The 19,866-nt window shown below is 46.2% G+C and overlaps 2 protein-coding genes and 1 long non-coding RNA gene across 3 annotated transcripts; 1 reads left to right on the forward strand and 2 right to left on the reverse strand.

The window, feature by feature from the left end:
• Positions 1 to 291: 291 nt before the first annotated feature.
• Positions 292 to 5,551, reverse strand: c1qtnf13 (C1q and TNF related 13). Its single transcript, XM_064342272.1, has 2 exons — positions 4,846 to 5,551; positions 292 to 2,397 (listed from the first exon to the last, which is right to left on the reverse strand). The coding sequence occupies exon 2, from the start codon at positions 2,390 to 2,392 to the stop codon at positions 1,322 to 1,324; it is 1,071 nt and encodes a 356-aa protein (XP_064198342.1). The 5' UTR covers positions 2,393 to 2,397; positions 4,846 to 5,551; the 3' UTR covers positions 292 to 1,321.
• Positions 5,552 to 6,206: 655 nt separating this feature from the next.
• LOC135258737 (anoctamin-6-like) lies at positions 6,207 to 19,044 on the reverse strand. The gene is made up of 18 exons (XM_064342268.1): positions 18,310 to 19,044; positions 16,438 to 16,503; positions 15,300 to 15,578; positions 14,482 to 14,595; positions 13,933 to 14,048; positions 13,246 to 13,380; positions 12,550 to 12,655; positions 11,881 to 11,941; positions 11,516 to 11,661; positions 10,755 to 10,832; positions 10,217 to 10,442; positions 9,781 to 9,950; positions 9,099 to 9,196; positions 8,721 to 8,851; positions 7,934 to 8,139; positions 7,562 to 7,767; positions 7,347 to 7,452; positions 6,207 to 6,737 (listed from the first exon to the last, which is right to left on the reverse strand). Exons 1-18 carry the CDS (start codon positions 18,502 to 18,504, stop codon positions 6,534 to 6,536), a joined length of 2,643 nt encoding a protein of 880 aa, XP_064198338.1. The 5' UTR covers positions 18,505 to 19,044; the 3' UTR covers positions 6,207 to 6,533.
• LOC135258743 (uncharacterized) lies at positions 17,780 to 19,034 on the forward strand. Its single transcript, XR_010331083.1, has 2 exons — positions 17,780 to 17,921; positions 18,020 to 19,034. It is a non-coding gene; the product is annotated as an uncharacterized LOC135258743 (long non-coding RNA).
• Positions 19,045 to 19,866: the final 822 nt, after the last annotated feature.

Below are 19,866 nucleotides of genomic sequence, written 5' to 3' on the forward strand. Positions count from 1 at the left end.
ACTGTCCATCCAGATGGTTTCGCTGAGATTTGACGAGTTTTCCTCTGCAGCACCCCATGATACAGAGGACCTGAAGGGACCCATGTTTTTCTTGCGCTCAATATTCACAGAGTGTCCTGATTTTAGCATGTGCCAAAATGACTGGTCCAACCTAACCTAACACCAAGGAGTAATGTTCACCCAATGAATACAGTGAACAAATTATCCCAAGCCTCAGTGTTTATTTGACATGGGAATTTGGTGTGGACCAAACATATTTTTTTTTTAAAAAACTTCCAGAAAAGTCCACACTTGGTTTAATTGAAAATTTTATTTGGCATAGAATATAAGTATAATTGTAAACAAAGACTTTATTTTTACCTCAAGTAAGTATGTGAGGGTTCCAGTCAATCTGCATCCATACCGTAAATGTTCTTTAAAGAAACTGAAGTGCCAGAGGTTAACTGCTGCCCCCTCCACGGCAGAATGTAAGAGCTGAACCTTAACAGTTTATTTTGTAAACATATTGCATTATACTTGGTTAAGCAAATCCCTATCCTAAATATTATCAGAGTGTAATTATTTAGCTATTAAACACTATTTATGTAATTACAGTTTTATTACAAAGACAAGAATCACAAACCTAACAGAGTGTGTGATAGTTTTCACTGGATTTCCACTAATAACAGCTGAAGCTTAATGAAGACATGAATGCGCTGTTTGGATTGGCTCGTGAGGATAGGTGCCACACGCAACAGAGCACAGAAAGAAACATGGAGACAGTTAACATACAGTGCAGGTTCTATCCAAAACTCCTCCCAATGAGTCACAAAGGGCTTACATAAATCCCTGACCAGTGTGTGTGACTAATCATGTGTTAGGGAGCCATCTTACAGCAAGACACCATCAGCTAAAAGATCATTTCACTCTTGCAAGTTGCTGTTTTGAACAAAGATTTGTCACACATCCAAAAGTCTAAACTGGCTATTTTGTAATGCATTACAGGCATTTAGAAGACACTCTTATCCAGAGTGACCTACACAACATTTTACACTGCGTCCATTTATACACCTGGATATATACTGAAGCAATGCAGGTTAAGCAACTTGTTCAAGGGTACAACGGCAGTGTCCTACCCGGGAATCGAACCTGTGACCTTACAAGACCAGCTCATTACCCATATTCCTACACCGACACTGATGACTGTGCGTTGATTGGTCTTAGCTGTAGTGTTTATTAGGATTCGCTATAAAAAAGGGTTGCGCTCCCAGTACCGCTGTGACGCGGCGCAGGCCCGCGCTCGTGACCCGACCCGGAGCCGGGGGGGTCTCCCGTGTCCCGCTCAGAGGTGAGTTCTGGCCGGGGGGCGGAGCCGGGGCTCGGGGTAGACCAGGAAGCCGGAGAAGGTGGTGTAGCGTCCCTGGTTGCTGTAGACGGCGAAGCGCTCGTGCTGCTGGGCGTAGAGCCACACGCTGTCGCCCCGGCGCAGGGACAGCAGCAAGCTCTGGCTCTGCACCTCCCGCCGCGGCGACTCGTCCTCGTCGAAGATCATGGCCTGCACCTCCCCCTCGCCGGTCATCAGCTTGACGGACAGCGCCCGCCGCGGGTGCTTGCCCACCGTGAAGGCGAAGTAGTACGCGCCGGGGTGGCCGCAGGTGAAGCGGCCCGAGGACCGGTTGAAGTGGCCGCCCACGTTGACGTACTCCACGTCGAAGGTCAGCGCCTCCTTCTCCCCCTGCCCCGAGCGCTCCCCCAGGAGCGAGGAGGTCCGGGCCACCGAGAAGGCCGAGCGGGGCTCCTCCTCCGCCGGGTCGCCCCCGAACCAGGCCAGCCGGGGGTCTCCCGGGAGCGGGCACCCGTGGTAGCCCCGCCCCGGGGAGGTCAGGTGGTTGCTGACGTCGCGGGCGGAGGTGTCGGGGTACACCAGGTAGCCGGTGAAGGTGATGTAGGGCCCGGCGTTGCTGTAGAGCGCGTACTTGGGGCTGGCGTGGAGGAGCAGCCAGATGGTGTCCGTGGCCTTCAGGCTGACCATCACGCTCTGGCTCTGCACCTTGCGGTCCTTCCGCCGGTGCCCGTCGTACGCCATGGCCTGCACCTCCCGCCCGTTCTTCACCAGCACCAGCGACAGCAGCTTCCGGGGGAACTTCCCCGCCGTGAAGGCGAAGTAGTAGGCGCCGGGCACGCGGCAGCGGAAGCGGCCGGTCTCGGGGCTGAAGTCGCCGCCGACGTTCACCAGCAGCCGGTCGAAGGTCACGGCGCTCTGCGACCCGCCCAGGAGGCTGCTGGTGCGGGTGGCGGAGAAGGCCGACTGATAGCCAATCAGCCCTGGCGGGAAGTGCAGCGCTGCGACGAGCCTCGGCCGAGCGGCCATTCCCAGCATGCACAGCAGCAAACAGGAAGTGCGTAGAGTCATCTCCACTGTGGGGGAACAAAACAGACTAAATTCATAACAACACACACAAGAACAAATGGACAGGACCTTATACGCGAACACTTCAGCGTTTCCATGTGAACAGGAACCTTTAACAAGCATTTTTATATTGCTGGGTTGGGTGATTAGGTGCATTGGGGATATGTTCCTTTCTGTATTGAGGGAAACTATAACATAAGATATAACTAAGATTTACATAAAGTTTATGGTAAAGGGTTTGTGTGTGCGGCAAGACAATGTTTCACTGGCATACAAGGAACGTTCGCCACACAGTATGTAACATGGATAAATGAAGATTCAGCTGTTGAATGTGGCAGTGAGCATTTGAGCTCACTGCCAATCTTACTGCCTTCCAATAGAGTGCGGTGCAGTGAGTGAACGGTGTGTTTCTGCGGGACCAGTGAGAAAGGGGCTTTTCAGCGATGAAGACGCGCGGAGAGTGACAGAGTGAGCGGTGGAGGGGTGAGGAAGCCTGGCTTAACGCTGTCGGGCCGAATCATCCTCACAGCGTCACGGGCTCAGAGGAAGTGACAGCGGCAGTAATTCAGCTGGTATTGTCCCTTCTCTGTGTGCACTGGGAGAGCGCAGATTAGGCCCCGCTTCATCTGCTCCTGTGTGCGCGAACAATAGCGCATTTTTAAAGGGGGGGTGGGGGGGGCCGGGGGGGCAGGGACGAAGAAGAGTAGTTTTTAAGCACACCCCCCCGGCAGATGAAAGAGCGCAGTTTTGAGGAGGAGCGGGCTGCGCAGTATTAGGGCACATTCCCAGCCCCCCCCCCCCGCCCCCGCCCCCACCCCAGCCGTACTCACTGGCACATCCTCAGTGGGCCATGCCTCAGCGCTCTGTAATTATTCCCATAGAGAGCGGCCCGCAGCCGCCCGCGTGGAAGCTCAGACGCGCGTTTGTTCCCACAGATGGCGGGAGGGGGCTTTGTCATGGGCTCTGCGCTGTTTGTCTGGGCATTGGGCGTGGCCACTGAGGCTGGGGGACGAGGGGTGCTGGGAAAGGGTGAAGGTCAGGCACCGAACGGCCACCACATCGCTCATCCCCTTTCACCTGAGCAATGGCTGCTCACCTGAACCTAATCCCCGTTCACCTGAGCAATGGCTGCTCACCTGAACCTCATCCCCTTTCACCTGAGCAATGGCTGCTCACCTGAACCTCATCCCCTTTCACCTGAGCAATGGCTGCTCACCTGAACCTCATCCCCTTTCACTTGAGCAATGGCTGCTCACCTGAACCTCATCCCCTTTCACCTGAGCAATGGCTGCTCACCTGAACCTCATCCCCTTTCACTTGAGCAATGGCTGCTCACCTGAAACGCTGAAGATGAGCCACTCTCTGTTACACGATCTAAATGCGCTCTGAGGCCGTTAGGGGTCAATGCTTCCTATGAAAACTCCGGTTGCTCAGACTGTCCCACGCTCAGTCCTGGAAATGAGCATGCTCAGTAACCGCATGCTTGCATCCAGTATCATAACGACGGTGCTGTGATACGCTGCTAATGGAGATATCCTCTCTCTCTGACAAGCAAAACCAACATGTATCAACACTGCGATATAGCACCATGCGCTGCACTCAGGGAAAGCTGGGATATGTGGTCATTCCATCTCCACATTCCAATGTATTACATTCAACAGAACAATAATGATGGATTTTGGTTACTTTGGTGCCTGATAAAACACCACCTAACTCTTGTGAGCACTAATTATCAGTGTTGAAAATATACAGTCATTGCATGTAAATATTGCATATTGCATGCTGTACAAAAATACACTCATTTGCAGCATTTGATGAATTTAAATTGAAACAGTCTTGTTAAATCTCAGGTGTGACGTTATATAAGCACCTTTATGCATTTTACACAGCTACATTTTTGATATTGAAAGTTATACTTCATTAATAAACTTGCATAGAAATAATACATTTGCATGCATAAAACAGACAAACTGAAAGAGACTCAGTGTGCTGTAAAATTAAGTACAATACAATTTAGAATTACTTTCATGGTACATTAAAATAGATTAACCTGTAAGACAGTTTTACCAGGGAGAGCGGTGCCCCAGTAACCGTGAATGAAATGAAAACACCCGGTCATGCTCAGAACAAAGTGCCCTGTCAGAGAACGCCAGGAGCCCCATCACCATCAGGACTCCCAGATAACTGTTCCGTCCAGGATCCCCATCACCATCAGGACTCCCAGATAACTGTTCCGTCCAGGAGCCCCATCACCATCAGGACTCCCAGATAACTGTTCCGTCCAGGATCCCCATCACCATCAGGACTCCCAGATAACTGTTCCGTCCAGGAGCCCCATCACCATCAGGACTCCTAACCCCAACCAGAGATACCTGTTCCGGCCGGGAGGACCGTAAGACCGTTCCGTACTCCCCGGCCTCCGGCTCCGGAATGTTCCGTGAGAGAGGCGGCCCTACCTGCTGCTCCGGTGGCCCCTGCGGTTGGAAGTCCTGCGATCAGCTGATCAGTCACCTCCCTTCGTACGGCCGTCCTGACCCTCTGCCCCGGCACTGTTCTCTGCCCTCTGTAGCCCTCTGCCTCGGGGGGGCTGACCCTGTCTGCAGGGGGAGGGAGTAGTGGGGAGGGGCTGCTAAATTACTACCCCCCCCCCCAGGTCCCCCCTCCCCCACCCCCGCCTAGGCCCTTTACTCCTCTCTCTAGCCCTGTAATGACAGACTGGGTGTCTCAAAAGAGGAGGGGGGGAAAGACAGGTATTTTCATTTGAAACCAGGTGGGCTTGGAGTCTGGCTTCTCGTGATCTCTGATATCACCATTTTGTTATTTTTGGGTCCTCCTCCTCTAATGGCTGCCTCCAGACCCATTTGTCATGCACTTACACTGCAAGTTTAATCTCTTTGGCAAATGTCACAATGAAAAACTAAGTAAACGAAGTAAAAACTAAAAAAAATTACAACTATTATATGCGGTGATGCATTACTTAGCCATTACAAATGAATCCTTGTAAAATGTCCCCTTTTTCTGCAGACTTTGGAATGTCGAAGTGCCTAAGCATGCATCGCAACCTCAGTTCAGAAGAGTGCAGATAAGCATGCGCTCTCTCTGAAGTATGCGCTCTCCCTGAAGTATGCGCTCTCTCTAAAAAATGTGCTGTCTGAAGTATGCGCTCTTTCTGAAGCATGCAGTCTCCCTGAAGTACGCTCTCCCTGAAGTATGCACTCTCCCTGAAGCATGCGTTCTTCCTGAAGTATGCACTCTCCCTGAAGTAAGTGATCATGGGGCTTGATCTTTCTCACTGTGGAATGATGGGCTTCATATTGCTTGGAAATGGCTGTATAAACATTTCCAAACTCGCGGAGCAACAGATGCTTCACTGAAATCATCAGATATCTTTTGTCCTTGGAAATTTGTGTGAACCTGAACGATCCAGACCAAACAGTCTGGATTTGTATTGAAGCTGTGTTTGTATTGAAGGGTGGAGAATATCTTTATTATGACTAAAAGTATGTACTGCATTACATTCTCAAGCCTTCCACCAAGTCCTCCGGTCCCAGGCACTAATCTTCTTCAGGGCAACAAGGTGCTAGAAAACGTGTGTATGTGTGTGTCTGTGTGCGCTTCTCTGCCTTATACGCTCCCAGGAGTCTAGACGGGTGAGCGTGGCCCTTCCTTCATCCTCCCCTTGCCACACCAGGGGGGAACCGTGTCTGACGCCATGTTCACTTGGACAGATCAGAAGATCCAAGAAGCTAATGTCAGCGAAGAGACCGAAGCTGAAAGAAGCTGGATATTTAAATGAGACAACGATCCAGAACACACCTCAAAACCAAACATGAATTAATTAAAATAACAAAAAAACCAAGGTTTTGGAATGGCCTTTACAGTCCCCAAACTTGATTGTTTCCATGAATACGTTTTGTGTTGCTTCACAATATCACATAATAACCGTCTGTCCCGTATTATTTATTGAGCCGTTGCAGCTGGCAGTGGTTATTTGGTGCCATGCTAATTGTTTTTTTTGCGGTAAAGCGAGAGACGTCAGTCTGCAAAAGCATGAGGAAGCGAAGAGACGCAAGGGACAGTTCATCCTCCACCCAGTAGCGTTCCACCTCAGCCTCCATACGGCCTGTGGGTCACTGATCCAAATCTACAGGAGGTGGGTCTCAGTCTCTTTCCCGCTGAGGACCCCGTCAGCCAGGGGTGTAGTAGTGGGGGCGGTGGCCATTTTGAGGTTGGCCTCGTGGAGGATGACCTGTGTCAGGTACTTCTCCCTCTTAATCTGCTCCCTCACTGCAGTGGGCACGTCGGGGATCGCGTAGGACAGGACAAATTTGGTGAAATACACGACGTGCTGAGAAGAGAAGGCACAAGGACTTGAGAAATAAATACAAGCATTCACGCTTTGAGCTGCCAGGTCAGGTTAAGCACTATTCCCACTCACAAAATCAGGATCATCCAGGTCTTTTTTTTTTGGTCAGAAAATTACTTCACCTTTTAACAGTTTATTTACATAAGAATTTAACATACTTTTTTCTGACGGTGATATTCAAAATAACCTCAAGGTTCCTTTCTGACCACCCAACTCACACATGCAGAGATTAAGGGCTTTCATCACTGCATCTACTGTATATTCAGGAAATAGTTTTAACACGACACTGAAAATATTAACAAAACTTTTTATTTGATGCTAACTCAAAATTCTGTGATTAAGTATCCACTGTTAAAGATTAGTCACACTATGTGCATTGATTTACAGTGGCTATACATAGTATAAAAAGGGCGGTGAAAAAAGTCTGAGTCAGCACATTAACCTTATATTCATCATTTCATTCCAAATCCAGTGTGCCAGAGTACCTTTTAAACGTCTTGTTTTAGCAGTGGTATCAGCAAAATCTAAACAATATCCATCCCTACCTGGCCCTCAGGTCTTTTTAAAATAACAGTCAAAGACTTCACTTACCTCCATGACTATGATGAAAGCTAGTTTGGCTGCTATCACATGCCAGTAGTACAAGCTGTGTTCGTACTGTCTGGGGTGTCCAGGGGGGTTCCTGTAATCTCTATACCTGCGACAGGAATGTTATCCATCAGAAACCCGTGGGATGGGATGACTCACACCTGCAGAATGTTGTGTAGTATTCTGTGTACACCACACAGGGGTTTATTTGTGTGTACCTGCAGGATGTGATGTTGTGAAACCAGTAGGGTATATTTAGAGGCCTGCTTTGCGATGGAAAGTCCTCAATGTTGAAGACCGAGAGCGTGTTGTTGATGTAACCTTCCATGGTGTTGCTGGTATGCTGTCCATATGGATATGCAGAGAAGGACCAATAGTACACCAGCCGCGGGATCATGTCTGACGTGAAAGCAATGATCGCCGCCTGGAAAGAACATCATTATTATTATTACACTGGGGGGCATGGGCCATCGCCGCAAGGTTTCTGAACCATTCTTAGCGGTGTGTCATAATCCACTTCCAATTTCACATTCAGCACACTCAATTCAACTGAAGTTGAATAAACTATTTTATGATTGAAGTTAAATTACATTTGTTGCCACAGCAAGAATGGCAACTCCCTGCAGAATGGGTTGCCATGCTCCGATGTCCTGGGCCTTTTCCGGAACAATCCGCCGGAACTGTGTCGTGATCTTCCACGCGTCGACCCGGAGTTCAACCAGGTTATTGAAGAGAGCCAGGAGGGGCGCGAGTGGGAAGGATGCCACAAAGAGCGTGACGAACCCAAACTGGATCACTACACCAAAACGGAGGCAAAAAGGACCATGAACCCAAACTGGATCACTACACCAAAATGGAGGCAAAAAGGACCATGAACCCAAACTGGATCACTACACCAAAATGGAGGCAAAGAGGACCATGGACCCAAACTGGATCACTACGCCCAAACAAAGGCAAAAAGGACCATTAACCCAAACTGGATCACTACACCAAAACATGATTTGAAACTGACAAAACAAACTGAATCACTCATAAAGACCGGTTTACTAGGCTTGCCAGATTTAGAATGAGTCAAAACTAGACAATGTGCACAACTGGAAGTGCAATCAACAAAAAGCTGGGAGCCAATTGGACCCCAGAGAGAAGGATGGGGTGGGGTCCCCCATGAAACCAACATTGAACTGGGGAGAGGGGGGCCCCCTTGAAACTGATGTTAGATCAGGGAGTCACTGATGGGCTAATTAATTATAAACTACCAGTACAATTACACTTGTGGTCCCAACTGAACATCACATTGTCCAGTTGGGACCACAAACCAGACATGTACAAGTGGACATTCCGGTCAAAAACTGGACATCTGGCAACCCTATGGCTTACCCATCTCCAGGTATTCATAAAACAGACACAGTTTCCCCACTGGCTGAAGCCTGTAGTCCTGCTCCCACCGTGGAATGACCTCCTCAGACGTGGCATTCTTGCAGTATCGGAAAAGCATATTTTGCACCCATCTGAAAGAGAAAAAAAATGATGCATCTCAAAACGTTGCAGCAGTTGGCAACACTATGGAGAGGAAATACCTACGGAAACAGCACTTCCTGCTGAGAGCAGATACCTACGAAACAGCACTTCCTGCTGAGAGCAGATACCTACGGAAACAGCACTTCCTGCTGAGAGGAGATACCTACGGAAACAGCGCTTCCTGCTGAGAGGAGATACCTACGGAAACAGCGCTTCCTGCTGAGAGGAAATACCTACGGAAACAGCGCTTCCTGGATGTTGTTCCAGATGGCTTTCCCTCCCATGATAACGGTCAGCTGTGTCGTCAGCTCAATCAGACAGCCGCCTGGATCACACTGCGGTTAGAAGAAAGGGACTGGGTCATAAGAGGAGGATGATGTCACACTGCAGTCAGAAGAAGAGGAAAGACATTGGCATGGGCATGCTACGTTCAGGAGTGCACCTTCAAATGATATCCATAGGCTTCATATCAAATGTATCCATCATGATTCCTGTCACTTTTTGCATTTGCTGAATGCTTGAAACCTGTTTGTTTAAGCTCATGAGCCTCTGTCAAATTTCGGGAAAAACTGTGTACTGCTCAAGGCAGTTCAACCGACAGGACTGCAGGGACCAGAAATGAGCTTGCAGGGTTCCAGGTAGGGTAACCAGATTTAGAACGAGTCAAACCCGGACACTACACGCACAGCTGGAAGCATAATCAGCTGTCATTTCCCCCTAAAGTGGGTACGTGCCTTTGAGTCTAGGTGTCTGACCCAATAGTGAACAAGAGAACAACTTCTGCATGTGCTGTAAAATCCGGGGGACCATTCAGGGCCAAGAGTCCATGTGGAAGCCCTCGTGCACTCTGATAAGACACCGGTTGGACTGGTTTCATGCCAAGCCTCTGCAGCTGAGAGATCGTAAAGATTGGACTCACCTCCTCATTCCTGTACCTTCCCAACAAGTACACTGGATCTCCGGGGTAACCAACCACCTTTCCCTTGAAGAAGGCAATGTAGAAGCAGGAGGAGTAGAAGTTGACGAACTGGAAGAGGAACATCTTCAGGGTCAAGCTGTTTTCATACTCCGTCTTCGTCCTTGGCAGTTCTACAATATGACGACAGATACGAAAATGAATCGATTGGTCTTTTTTCAAAAGACGGAGCTACATAAAGTTTACAACCTCTACATTTTAGCAATACTTCATGAATTCTGTGAAGAGGTCTATGATTGTTCATATTATAAATAATAAAATTTGTTTCAAAGACGTGTGTGGTGATGTCAACTTATTTCCGTCCCTCTGGGTTTCCCCTTGGGAAAGCTGCATTTCCCATATGGGAGTCTGGGGCCTCGTCGCAGTTCGAAGGCCTCACCGAAGTCCGTGATCCAGATAGCCACTCGCTCGTACAGGTAGTTGAGGACCATGATGGCGATGAAGCTGATGATGGAGGCGGTGATGGAGGTGGCCATCTGAGGGGTGACGTACTCGCGCAGCGGCTCCAGCTTCTTCAGGTCCTGCCGCATCTGCACGGAGAAGGTGAAGAACGCCGCCAGGCGGTACACGATCACGCCGACCACCGACGCCACGATCAGCAAGATCTGCGCCGACAGAAACAGAGCAGAGGATATAAAGGACGAGAAAGCTACTTAAATGGTTAAATATTTCCTCCACAAATTTTAAGAGACAGACTTTGTGTAAAATGTATGTTATACATTTTATTTAATTATCTGAGCCATCTTACACAGGAATTTACTTATTGTTATCCTGGAGAACTTTCAGACCAGTACTACATTAAAATTGAAAACATATTGAAAATGAAAATTATTCAGTTTTGCAGAAAAACAAGGATTCCTCTTTTTTTTTTTTTTTAAATAAAAAGCAATAATTAACGAAGAGCAATGAAGCATTACCCAGAATACAACAGTCCCAGCTCCACAGGATATTCTAAGACACCTCCCACACTTTGTGTAAGGAACTCTCTCCTTTTCCTGGGATAACAGAGAAACAAAAATAGTGCTATGGATCACACTTTACATAGCCAAAGAATAACTCTGTTACTGAACTTATACATTTTACATTCATACAAGAACTCAATTTGCACAGCTTACACAAGCACACATAAAATTAACAATCACCAACACAACTGATCACATAAAGGACATGGGTAACCGACAATACAGTTCCTTTAATTCATATCGATTCAATTCCGTTTTCGATCAACCCACAAACTGAGCTAAAAAATATGGAGACTACTGAAAACAAAAAGGTATTTATGTACCCCTTAGCTGTGTGATTTCACTTTGGGTTGGTTGGCTTTGGTGAGAGGGTTGTCCCCCTCTCTTTGCATGCTCAACCTGGTTCCCGTAGCTTTGTCACAGGGCTGATTCTGTTAGCTTGGATCCACCGTCTGTGTGAATGAGTAAAAAGGCTGGTACCTACCACGGAGCTTCTCCACCCTGGCTCCCCCGTGGTGGAACAAACTCCCTGTTCCATCCTTGATGATGGATTACCTTACCTTGGTGATGGGGTTGACCTGCTGGTGAGTACACTGTGCTTCATAAGGGACCCTGTTTAAATGGACTGAATCACTTACCTTGGTGATGGGGTTGACTTGCTGGTGAGTGCACTGTGCTTCATAAGGGACCCTGTTTAAATGGACTGAATCACTTACCTTGGTGATGGGGTTGACTTGCTGGTGAGTGCACTGTGCTTCGTACTCGGGGCGAGGCTGCTCCTCCTGCTCCAGGAACTCCTCCGTGTCCCACTCGTACTCCAGTTTGGCCTGGTACCGCTTCCAGAACTCCAGGAACAGGGAGACTGCCAAATGGGGAAACCGGCCGGAGAACAAGGTTTTAGGCCTCTCTCAAACACAATCTGTAAATCTGTGAGAACACGCGCACTTCAACAGAAACGCATGGACTCGCTGGAGGGAAATGCTGCTTACAGAACACATCTTCTTAAGAGAGCAGCATTATGGTATCTGTTTGGTGTTATTGCTAATGTCATAATGAAAATGTAATTGAGCAGAGTTCTCACCCCAGACTGCCATAAAAATGGCATACACCAATGTTCCAAAATTGTCAAAAATGCACAGTTTCTGTGGAAGAAAGGATCTCATGAAGACAATAAAACACGATATTTGACACCTTTATGTTGTGATTCAGTTTAGAGATATACTATATACAGTCATTTAAATGCATAATCTGATCTGTGGACCTGGATATTGACTGTTATTCAAATGACAAATACTTTGGTTATGGTTTTGCATTTGTATTTGTTTACACTTGAGGTCCTTGAGAGCAAAGGGATCTATCTTGACTAGGAGAACTTAAGTGATTTTTACGCAAGCCTACCAATACAGGACTTAAGCTCGTCATAGATACGTACATTCTCACTTGACCTACAAACCTAAACTTAAACTGAAAGATACTGCTGTTGGGTACACAGGGGGTAATGAGGCATACTTCTATTTTGTAATCAGCAGTGACCCATCGGTAAACAGGGGCAGCAGTTTTATACATACTGCATGTGCCTATATTTTTTAAACATTCATTTGGAGATGTTGAAAACTGCACCTCTTGTGCTCTTCAGTGAAACTCCACCCAGTTAACTTAAGTGAAAGTTCAAGTTAAGTACATGTATCTCAATCAAAAGCAAAGCTGAGCTTTGGCTGCTTTCTTTCAAGAAAAACCATGGAAGACTTACTTTGGATGATTCGCAGGTGCTGTTGAGTTTCCAGTAGGTGCACTCTCTGTCACACTGTGGACACATGACAATGCTTCCACCAATCAGGGGGTCACAAACCTCTTTGCTTCAATGAAAGGAGAAACAAGAACATAAGGCATGATGGTGAGAACAGACTTTCTTGGCTCACAATTTACAGACAAAGTAGAGAGTAACCAGCACTGCATTAAGTCTGGACTCTGGCTCTTCATGGGCTGGAAAGCTGTTCAATACATTGACAATTTCCTGTGCAATACTCCCTGGTATTTGTGTGGAATTCACATTTAGAAGTTGTAATTGGTAGAAATTAGCTAAGAGTTTTACCGACACAATTCAACACTTTGGTAGTGAAAAATGTTCTGTAGTCTTAGCTACTTTCATGAATATAAAAAACATCTGAAAACACCTTAGTCTGATTTTGCTATGATTGACTTGTCCGTGATCCTTGTACCGATTATTAACTGCTGTACTGTTCCGCCCTGTAAATATATTCCTTGTTCTGTTGTCTCTGAGCAAGATGTCAGCCTTACTGTTTTACTGAGGGTGCTATGTGTTGTAAGCTCTGTGTGTGCTTCTGATCTCCTTATTTCAGGTCAGTGCCTCTGGAGTAATCCAGGTAAAGAATTACACCTTACTGCGCCTGAATTTCAGAATCACATGGCTCCCCTGTTCCTGTACCTCCAGGTGCTGGTCTCCTGAGTCCTGTAGCCATAGATAAAGCAGCCCAGGCCCACCACAGCTGCCAGGATCAGCATGCGCGTGTAGAACCCCAGCCAGGCGAAGTAGATCCCAATCTTCTCTCCGTAGTACTTCCTGTGGGAAACAGGGAGGGATGGGGTAGTACTTCCTGAGGGAAACAGGTAAGGATGGGGTAGTACCTCCTGTGGGAAACAGGGAAGGATGGGGTAGTACTTCCTGTGGGAAACAGGAAAGGATGGGGTAGTACTTCCTGTGGGAAACAGGGAAAGATGGGTTGGTACTTCCTGTGGGAAATAGGGAGGTATGGGGTTGTACTTCCTGTGGGAAACAGGGAAATATGGGGTAGTACTAGTGCTAGTTTCTAGAGCCCTACATGTCTGAGTTTATGAATACATTTTGTTTGGTTGCTGTAGGAAAGTTTTTAAATATCCTGTATCAGGCGTAAAGTTAGGAGCTCTAGAATGTGCAGTTGTCACATTAGTAACAAACAGTAGGACAAATAGTGAGTGTATATTTATTCCTCATGACTGGTAAATAAGGTAAATTAGTTATATAACAAATTTAAATTAGAATTAGAATTTTTTGGTTAACATTCCTCCTCGGCTCCTTTGGTAGTAGCAGTGTTGCTTTTTTGCCGTTGTGAAAAGATGACAGAAGTGCATTCACCTTATGAGGTCCAGCGGCTGCATCTTATAGAAGTTCATGGGGTGAGCCCATTCTCTGTACAACAGGTACCGCTCATTCAGGCAGTGCTCGTCCGGGGACTTCTCATGGAAATTGCACTGTGAATTAGAACAGGGCCACAGTGCTTAACTAAAACATTGCACAAAAAAATAGTCCACACGTGCAGTACGTATGCGTGTAGTGCATACCGTTCCACCCGGCCCTACCCTGTTTTAAAGACGGGAAGGAGTTAGATTCCTGTGCCTTCTGCTGTGTGTGTGTACTGAGCCCAGGCCTTGTGTTTCCCCAATGTTTACCCTGCTTTAATGAACACACCTGTGCAGTGTGTGTGTGTGCGCGCATGTGCGGGTTTGTGTGTGTGTGTGTGTGTGTGCGTGTGGGAGTGCATGTGTATGTGTGTGATGTGTTATGTGTGTGAGTGTGTGCGCACGTGTGAGTGTGATGTGTGTGTGTGTGTGTGTGTGTGTGTGCGTACTTGTGTGTGTGTTTGGGAAAATGGGCCCTTCAGAGTGCTTATTGCTGGCAGCTCACATCGTGCAGAGGATAGGCAGCCTGGTACACTCCGCTGTCCAGCAGCTTGCTGATGCCAAATTTCTTTTGGTTTCCACACACCTCATAAGGGGCGCAGCTGAGGATGTGATGAGCCTGTGGACCCAGAACTGAGATTAACATTCACAGACAGCCCAGGCATTGGGCAGTCTACAGTCCAGTCCAGGATTAACATTCACAGACAGCCCAGGCATTGGGCAGTCCACGTATTTCATAACTGCATGCCAGCCTGCTAGGACCAGTAGATTATGCATTCAGTAGAAAACTGGCTCAAACCAGAACAAGAATTTACATAAAATGTAATAGTATTAGAAGGACGATTATAAATGTATTTCTTAAAATTATTGATAGTTAAAAAAATTTTTTAAAATAAAAATATCTAATCCTGCTTTGTGATACAGGCCCCAGGTAATGAAAATGACAACCCTCAAAGCCCATTCCTTTAAACCACTACACGGCTCCGCTATTTTGCAACAGGCTTCACTGGAGGAGCTGCTAAGCCCTTTAAAGTAACAATTTCAGCATCAGGCCGAATAATCCTGAACGGAGACCTCTTACACAACGGCCCGAATGCATTCAACTGTGCCAGAAAGAAAAGGTTGGTGTTCGCTTCCATCTGATGGCCAGGAGGTGCAAATGCTTGGCTTGAAACCACAGGGTGGTAGAGTGAGGCCATAGAGGATCATAATAAATAAATGAAATGCCCTCTGCCCTGCAGTCATTGTTTTCCTCCCCGACGGCAGGCCACCTCATGGTGGGTTATCCCTTCCGAAAGCGCACCCCCCTCACTCCTCACTCACCATTCGTGTCCTCACAGAGGGCCTGAAGAACTGGTGGCAGTCTTTGATGTAGAAGCTGGCCAGCCTGCTCCTCTCGAAGGGGGCGGTGAAGTACTCCGTCTCCGCGGGGATGAGGTCCCGGCTGGGGTAGAAGTGCTTGGTGAAGCAGTTGAAGGCGCTAGAGGTCGCGGAAAGGTCGTTGGGCTGGATGGGAAGCTTGATGTGCAGGACCTCCGCGTAGTTGCACAGCACATCCCATGGCAAGTGCACCTTCACAAACATCACGTTTTTATCCAGAACCTAGAGAAGACCAGACGATTCACAGTCAACAGAATGCAGGGGGGACCGATTGCTACCTACAGGAGACCAGTGACAGATCACCTCACAGATCATATCAGAATCAGTCTACAAAAGACTGCTCTCCATCGCAAAGCAAGATGACCCGATACCATTCCAGGCTCCATGCTGCCTAATACTCCTATGCCTCTGTTTCAATAAAAATACGATATTTAAAGGGTTAATGACGTGTGTACGTGGGGTCCTTAGCCAGCCAGCCAGGCACTCATTTAGTCACACAGTTCTATGGGGCGCTTCCTTTAGCCAAATACACGCAGCCCAGCGTTTGCATAGACAGGCATATTTGACTAGACAGGCCAACACGCCCTCAGCTAACCTTAGCTTGTGAAGTCCTGCAAGTAAACCAGTACTGCACATGCTGAGGTAAAAACATTGGTGCTCCTATTAAAGTGAATGGGGAATATCAGACTTTGGAAGGCAAAACTTCCCTGATCTTATTTTGAAACCCGATTAACGATTGTTGTTCCTATGCTCCTCTCCAGTTCCTATGTATGCACTATGGTCTGGCCCCTCCAACCCTCTCCAGTCTCTATGTACGCTCTATGGCCTTGCCACTCCTACCCTCTCCAGTCTCTATGTACGCTCTATGGCCTTGCCACTCCTACCCTCTCCAGTCTCTATGTGCGCTCTATGACCTGGTCCCTCCTACCCTCTCCAGTCTCTATGTACGCTCTATGGCCTGGTCCCTCCTACCCTCTACTGTTTCTATGTACGCTCTATGGCCTGGGCCCTCCCACCCTATCCAGGTCCTAATTATGCTCTATGAGTGTTTGCATTGTAAACACACCCATGAGTCACTTACGGATCTTGTTGCCTCCAGCTCCAGTCCCATCTTCATCAGACTTGCTTCATAATACTCTCTTCTTCTCTAAAGATAAACACAGCGGCAAACTGAAAGAACTGTTAAGGAAGGACTAATAGTGCCAGTGTGTGGTGTTTCAGATATGAGAAGAAATGGGGATGGCAGAGTAGTTTAATGGGCAAGGTCTTGTAACCTAAAGGTCACAGGTTCGATTCCTGGGTAGGACACTGCCATTGTACCCTTGAGCAAGGTACTTAACCTGCATTACTTTACTTCAGTGTATATCCAGCTATATAACTGGATACAATGTAAATGCTACGTAGAAAAGTTGTGTAATCGCTCTGGATAATGTAATGTAATAAGGCAGATTCCATCAATTGCAGCGATGTTGGACCAAGCCATGTTCAGGTGAAAGCTTATGCAGTCAGCTGAACTGTCATGTTCTCCATACAACCTCCCTTACAATGCTTTCTCCTGTCAGTCCAGGTAGTTGTGTCTCTGTATAATTTGAGTGGTTTGTTTTTGTAATCTGAAAACAAAGGTATTGTTGCTCCTTGGTTGTGAAACCAAGACATCATCTTTCCCAACATATATTTCCCAATTGAAACACTGTCTATACTGCAAGAAATACATTTCTCTACATTTCCTTAAATATGAAACACCTGAAAACTGTTATGTTTGTAATGTTATACCTTTTTCCTTTCTACTTCATACTCATATTGGTAAACTATAATACTAATTAATGTCAGCAGAGATTAATGAATTTATGCAAACCAGGGTTCCTACATTTTCTAAAAAATAAAAGGACTTTTCAAAGATACGGCCAATCAAACCAAGGGTTATTTGCTATGTTTGACAAAAGGCCAATGGAGCTAAATCACAAAAACTGTTCCAGGTAAAAAGTTATGGCTGGTCAAGAACAGATGAGACAATATCCAGATCAAGAACATGAGCAAGAAGCCAGTTCATTTGAATGAGGGTTTTGTACTGTATCTCAGAAGTCATGACTATGTCTCTGACAACAAGCGCTCTGTCTGTGATGAATGTGAAAATGACTGCAACTCATTGTATGAGCCTTGCATCATATCATATCAACTGTTTACAGTGCAATGGTTTTATTCGTTAAAGTGCATTAGTGCAAATACTACTGCAAAGATTGACGTGAATAGCATTTCAGGAAGGGTTTAATAAAAGTTTAAAACCAGCGGTTGGCGGCAATGTTGTTACTTTTTGTTCTTCGTATCGGTCCATATGTCTTTTTTCCGCAGGTGAGAAATACGTAGCCTGAGTACGGGTCCATGCTGTACTGCTATTGGCTTATTTTTCTGCAGAAACCGGCACTTCCATTGGAACGCGCGCAGAGCTTGATTAATTAACGAAGCTCGTGCTCACTTAGCACGTTCATAACCACCGTCGTGATACCGGTTAAGCCTGATTGCGGTTGTTAGTTTTTGTGAAGCCAGTTAACGGCAAACAAAGCCCGGGTATGTTAAGCTTCCTTCGTAATAAACCCCCAGATATGATGGCAGAGATGATAGCATCATGATTCTGACATATTTCAAATTGTTTTTTTCCCTGACAGCTCTCTCCATTTATCTGGCAATTTTGCACCGTTTATCCCCATTACACACACACGTGAATTTCTGTACTTTGACGCTGTACACACAACCCGAAACAGTCACGAGAAAAGGAACTATTAATTGGATGGCATTCAAATGGACATTCAATCTAAAAACACTCATTTTCAAAAATAACGTGAGACACTATGATACATTGAGCAGTAGAATTTTTAAAAACCAACAGCCATCTGTACTTAAATATTTCAACTGGAGGCACAATCATCTGGTCAGTGGGACCAGGAAATCCGCTTACCTTGTGCTTTTGAAATGTCTGTTTCTCAGATTGATCCTTGTCTTCTTCATATACCAACACAAAATCAATGCGTCGCTTCCTGTCGTTGAAGAACAGGGAATCTGCATCCCCATTGAACTCAGTCTTCGGGCAAACAGTGCTGTCGGGCAGATCTGCCTCTTCGGTCTCATACTCTTCCTCCATGACACCATACATTTTCTAGAAGTTGAACTCCAAAATGGCAGACTTGCGCTTGCCAGGGGAGACAGCATCACGAGTGAAGAGAAGCGAGAGCTCTGGACTAGCGGCCCCACCTGCTTTCTCACCTTGGCAACTAAACCTGCAAATAACCACTTGTTTGTTTTGCCTTTCACAACCCTGCCTGTCAATCCACGCTTAAAAAAGAAAGCAAGTGGAACCGTGGGCTGGACTGAAAACATCTGTAATTAGGCCAATTAAAATTATTATTTTTTGTATTTGGAAACAAAGAGAAATTGCTCAAAAGGCCATTTTATTTTAGGATGGCACAGGAAATGCAGATACTCAAAAGAAACTACTCAGTGACAGGACAAGCTGACAGTACCAAAAACAAGAATTCAGATTTGAGCAACATGGCACTCATGCTTGACCTGAGCAATAGCAGCACTTTCCAACACACTCTGCTGTTCAAACATGGACCATAAGTTTTAAAGCAGGGGTCCTCAGTCTTACCCAATCAAAAACGGCCAGTGTAGGTGCAGGGTATTGATTTTGCCCAGCTCTAAGACACCAGATTGTACACATCAAGGCCATGATTGAAGGCCATGATTAGTTAATTAGTAGAATCAGGTGTCTTAGTGCTACTCTGAAACAAAAAACTGCACCCACACCAGAAGTTGCCCCTCTCCAAAGTGACCTATTCTTTGTAATCAGCACATCACAAAACTCTCCCACTCACAAAAAATCAGAAATATGTCTGGGTGTGCAAGTTTAAACATCACACATCAATTGCAAACTTCATAAACAAATAGGGCACTTGTCCAGCACTGAATGTGTGGTGGCATACCTTTACCTTGTTGTAGATTTGTGAAGACAATTCACAAAATGGCAATTTCTTTGAGAATAGCAGGTGCTGCAAAGTCCTTTGGCCAGCAGGTGGGGCCCTAGAGCAATACAATAATTGGCCCTAAACAATAACAATGAAAGAAGAGAAAATTGAGATCCCAGCTTAGACCATAGCGGTTCTGTCCTGCCAAAAACTCCAATATATAGAGAGGTAATTAAGTGTGCATCACTTAACACAAGCAGGGAACATCTCCAAAAAGAGAACAAATACTGAGATTTATTTAAAATGTACACATTTATCATTCAGTCATTGTGTTAGTGAGCAAGTTCAAAATAATAAAAAAAACACAACCTTAGATTTATTGATTTAAGAGATATTTTGAAAATTACAAATATTTTCAAATAGATTACACCATGATAAAGTCTTTGCTGATCAATTATCTGTGTTACAGTACATTTAGAGAATTTCGAGCTAAGGGTTTGAGCATTTCATAAATACAATCAATTTTTAGAATCAATACGTTCAAATATTCC

Source organism: Anguilla rostrata, chromosome 7 (genome assembly GCF_018555375.3).
Source record: "Anguilla rostrata isolate EN2019 chromosome 7, ASM1855537v3, whole genome shotgun sequence".
NCBI lineage: Eukaryota > Metazoa > Chordata > Actinopteri > Anguilliformes > Anguillidae > Anguilla > Anguilla rostrata.

Bases quoted from the DNA above. Each gene is read 5' to 3' on its own strand.
- c1qtnf13 (XM_064342272.1), bottom strand. From the start codon at position 2,392: ATGACTCTACGCACTTCCTGTTTGCTGCTGTGCATGCTGGGAATGGCC.
- LOC135258737 (XM_064342268.1), bottom strand. From the start codon at position 18,504: ATGTATGGTGTCATGGAGGAAGAGTATGAGACCGAAGAGGCAGATCTG. The intron at 15,579-16,437 runs GTAAGTGACTCA...GGTCTTCTCTAG, and splicing joins AGCTGGAGGCAACAAGATCC to GTTCTGGATAAAAACGTGAT. The intron at 9,197-9,780 runs GTGAGTCCAATC...TTCTAACCGCAG, and splicing joins GAAGGTACAGGAATGAGGAG to TGTGATCCAGGCGGCTGTCT.